This window comes from Phaethon lepturus, unplaced genomic scaffold (genome assembly GCF_000687285.1).
Source record: "Phaethon lepturus isolate BGI_N335 unplaced genomic scaffold, ASM68728v1 scaffold14888, whole genome shotgun sequence".
Classification (NCBI taxonomy): Eukaryota; Metazoa; Chordata; class Aves; order Phaethontiformes; family Phaethontidae; genus Phaethon; species Phaethon lepturus.
This window is the reverse complement of record NW_010555606.1, coordinates 1-2914: the sequence shown is the minus strand read 5'-3', so window position 1 is coordinate 2914 and position 2914 is coordinate 1. Positions and strand designations below refer to the sequence as shown.

Here is a 2914-nt window from a genome sequence, read left to right as displayed (position 1 = left end):
TTACATCCATGTTTCTAGACAAGCCATGGACACCCTTGACCTCATGTAGGGGAACTGTCCTGCCTGGTATGGGCACCCCTAGGCACCACAACTGATTTATCGGTTTGTTAAGGCACTCTACCACCTGGTAACACCAAAGTGCAACAGTTTGGGACCGGACCTTACAGAATAACTCTGGGGTAAGTGGCTCTGCTAAAGCCAAGACTGTCCACAAAAGCATCTGCAAGTTCAGCCCACTAGCATGTCTTCAACAGTGCAATTCAGCAAATCAAAAGCACCTTCACAAGGACATGATCACAGTGTGGTTTTCCCGAGGCAGGTTAAGGGCACAAGTCCTTGTCCTTGAGAGTGAGCAGGTCAAGAAATCCTGACAGAGCCCCAAACATTGCAAGAGCTTCATGAGTTGGCTGGCTGGCACAGCTTTGTGTGTGATCTCACTAGAAAGATGGGCAAATTCCTGTGCAAAAGCACAACTGGCACTGTCCAGAGCAAGCCTGGTCTGAAAATGCTTCACAAAACAGGCCTAGGAGCACTGTCTTAAAAAGTTACAGAAATCTGAGAAGGAATGGAGACTGTCCTCATGAAGGCAAGTGAGTCCACAGGAGCGCATTCAGCGAGTGTGGATGTATGCTTAGGCAGGACTTAGCCTTTTAGAATCAGGAAGGCTTCTTAGCTTTCAAAGACAAAGCTGTTTACTTGTGGCTCACCTACACAGCCTTCTCGGCCCTTGTGTTATGATGCTTTTGTTTCAGGTGAAAAACTGTGTTAAACTTGCTGCACAGGAAATGAAAACCTTGCTCAACAGCTATCAGACAAGCTACAGAGATGAAACATAAACATTTGTCCCAACACAAAAATACAAGCAGTCTTACCAGAGGATACAAAAACAAACATTAAACCAGAGACTCTAAAATATTCTGAAGACTTTTTTATCTGTGGTCAATGGAGTGCTGTATGTTGGGCGGGGAGGATACACGTGGGGGCAACCCAGCCTCCGAGGTCTTTTCTCATTTTACATCAGACACCACAGGGAACTTCAAAGCTGCAGCAATTGTAGAGATCTTGACTCAGGAGTTGGCAGGAGGAAGACCAGCCTTAGTATAATTTTGGCCAAGTCTCTTTGGATGCCCAACAGCTGTGACAGATTAGAGCTGTCCCCATCAGCCCCTCCTTAGGCAATCTTGGGCTTCTCCTCCTCCCAGGCACATTGTTAATGGGAGGAAGAAAAAGGACTTGGTCTGGTCAAGAGAATCTAGAGCTTTCTCCTCCCAGAAGAAATGCTACAGCAGACTCTCAGCTACAGGATGAGCAGATTTCCTGTTGCCCAAGCAGAAAACTCTGACAACCGAAACACACCCCAGAAGGTGCGGTGGTCTCAGCATGGTCTGCCCAGCCACAATGCCCACCTAAAGCCGCTGCAGAGCTTGTCCCTCTTGCCCCAAAAGGACAAAAAAAAAAAAACCCAGGAAGAGCAATGCCCCATTACAATGAACTTTGCAAAGACTGTGAGGGAGTCCGTTTGGGTGACTTACTGGCACATGTCCTACAGGCAGCTACATCTCCCTGTGCCTCTGTCAGTGGTGTCCCCAAAAAACTCACAAGGAAAGAACAGATACGGAGAATGTGCCAGCAGGAAATAAAACTGGTGACCAGATCAGGATCTTTGTGCCTTCTCTCTTGGAAGAGAAATGGAGAAGTGAGATCCAGTGAAGATTTTCAATACTCCATGCCAGTGAGCATGACCAGGCACAAATCATCTGTCCCTGAGACAGAGCAAAGCCATGAGACACACCGAAGTTGCATCACACTCTTCACAGGCTCCAGAGTACTGGGGAAAAGCCCAGCAACATCAATCCCACAGCAGTAGAGGCTTTGTGTAAGCCTCAAAATTGAGCCCACATGTGTAGATCGCAGTCTGCCACCCCTCCGTGTGTTTAACCACTCCTCCAGAAAAACGCATTGCGGTGGCAGCCAGTCCCAGTCTCTGCTTTGCTTGTGTTGCGCAGCCCTCCATGCTGACCAGTGGGTGGGTATGTCTTTTAGGCATCAAGACTGACTCATGCTTCCCTTCTTTGCACACAACTTAAGACACGGTGTCCTTTTCAAACTTCATTAGACTCCCTTTTTTCCAGTCTAATTGGCAAAGCTGATTACACAAAGGCAGAGTTACACCCTTTGCACCTAGATTTTGCCTATGCTGTTCCTGGCTTGTGTGAGGCTGTTGATGTGAAGTCCACTGATCCCATTAAGGAAGAAGAGAAAGGCAGCAACGAACTCACACCAGTACGTCAGTGTGAAGCCCATGAAGGTGAGGTGATCCTTGACAAGGATGGAGAAGCTCAGAACCCCAGTGGCCGACAGCAAAAATGAGCTGAGGATGAGGATCGAGCCCACAGACCACTTCCGTCTTGCATTGGCATCCTCGCAGACTTGGGACACCATCAGGAGCTCCAGGCCAAATATAGCAACCACAACAGCAAAGGACACCATGCTTCTTATGGGAATCACCCCCACGCTCAGCCCCTCCACGTTGGCCAGGCTGAGGTCAGTGACACACTTCAGGACGCTGCCATTGCTAACGGTGCAGAAGTGCCACAGTCCAAAGAGCTGCCCCCTCGTGAAGAGCCAGCGGCCATCGCAGACAGAGATGGATGACAAGACCACCGCTATCGCCACGCACAAGATGATCAGGCTCCTGATGAGCGTCTCAAAGAAGGATTTCCGTGGTCTCCGGTGTGCCAGCAGCCTTTGCGCCTTAAGGGATAGTGGTGGGGGAAAAAAACCCAGCGTTAACAGCTACTTTAGGGTGAAATGAAACCAGAGGGACAAAGCTGTGGGACTCCAGTGTTTGAAGGGATTTGCTTGTGCACATCAAACCCCCTCTCACAGGGGAAGGCAGTGCAGTTCCAGGCTG

General features: G+C 49.2%; 1 protein-coding gene across 1 annotated transcript; it reads right to left on the bottom strand.

Annotated features, from left to right (window-relative positions):
* Positions 1-2181: 2181 nt before the first annotated feature.
* On the bottom strand, positions 2182-2754 carry TMEM37 (transmembrane protein 37; the record flags this gene model as incomplete). Its single annotated transcript, XM_010292222.1, has 1 exon — positions 2182-2754. A coding segment is annotated over one exon (573 nt), but the record flags the coding sequence as incomplete, so codon positions are not given.
* Positions 2755-2914: the final 160 nt, after the last annotated feature.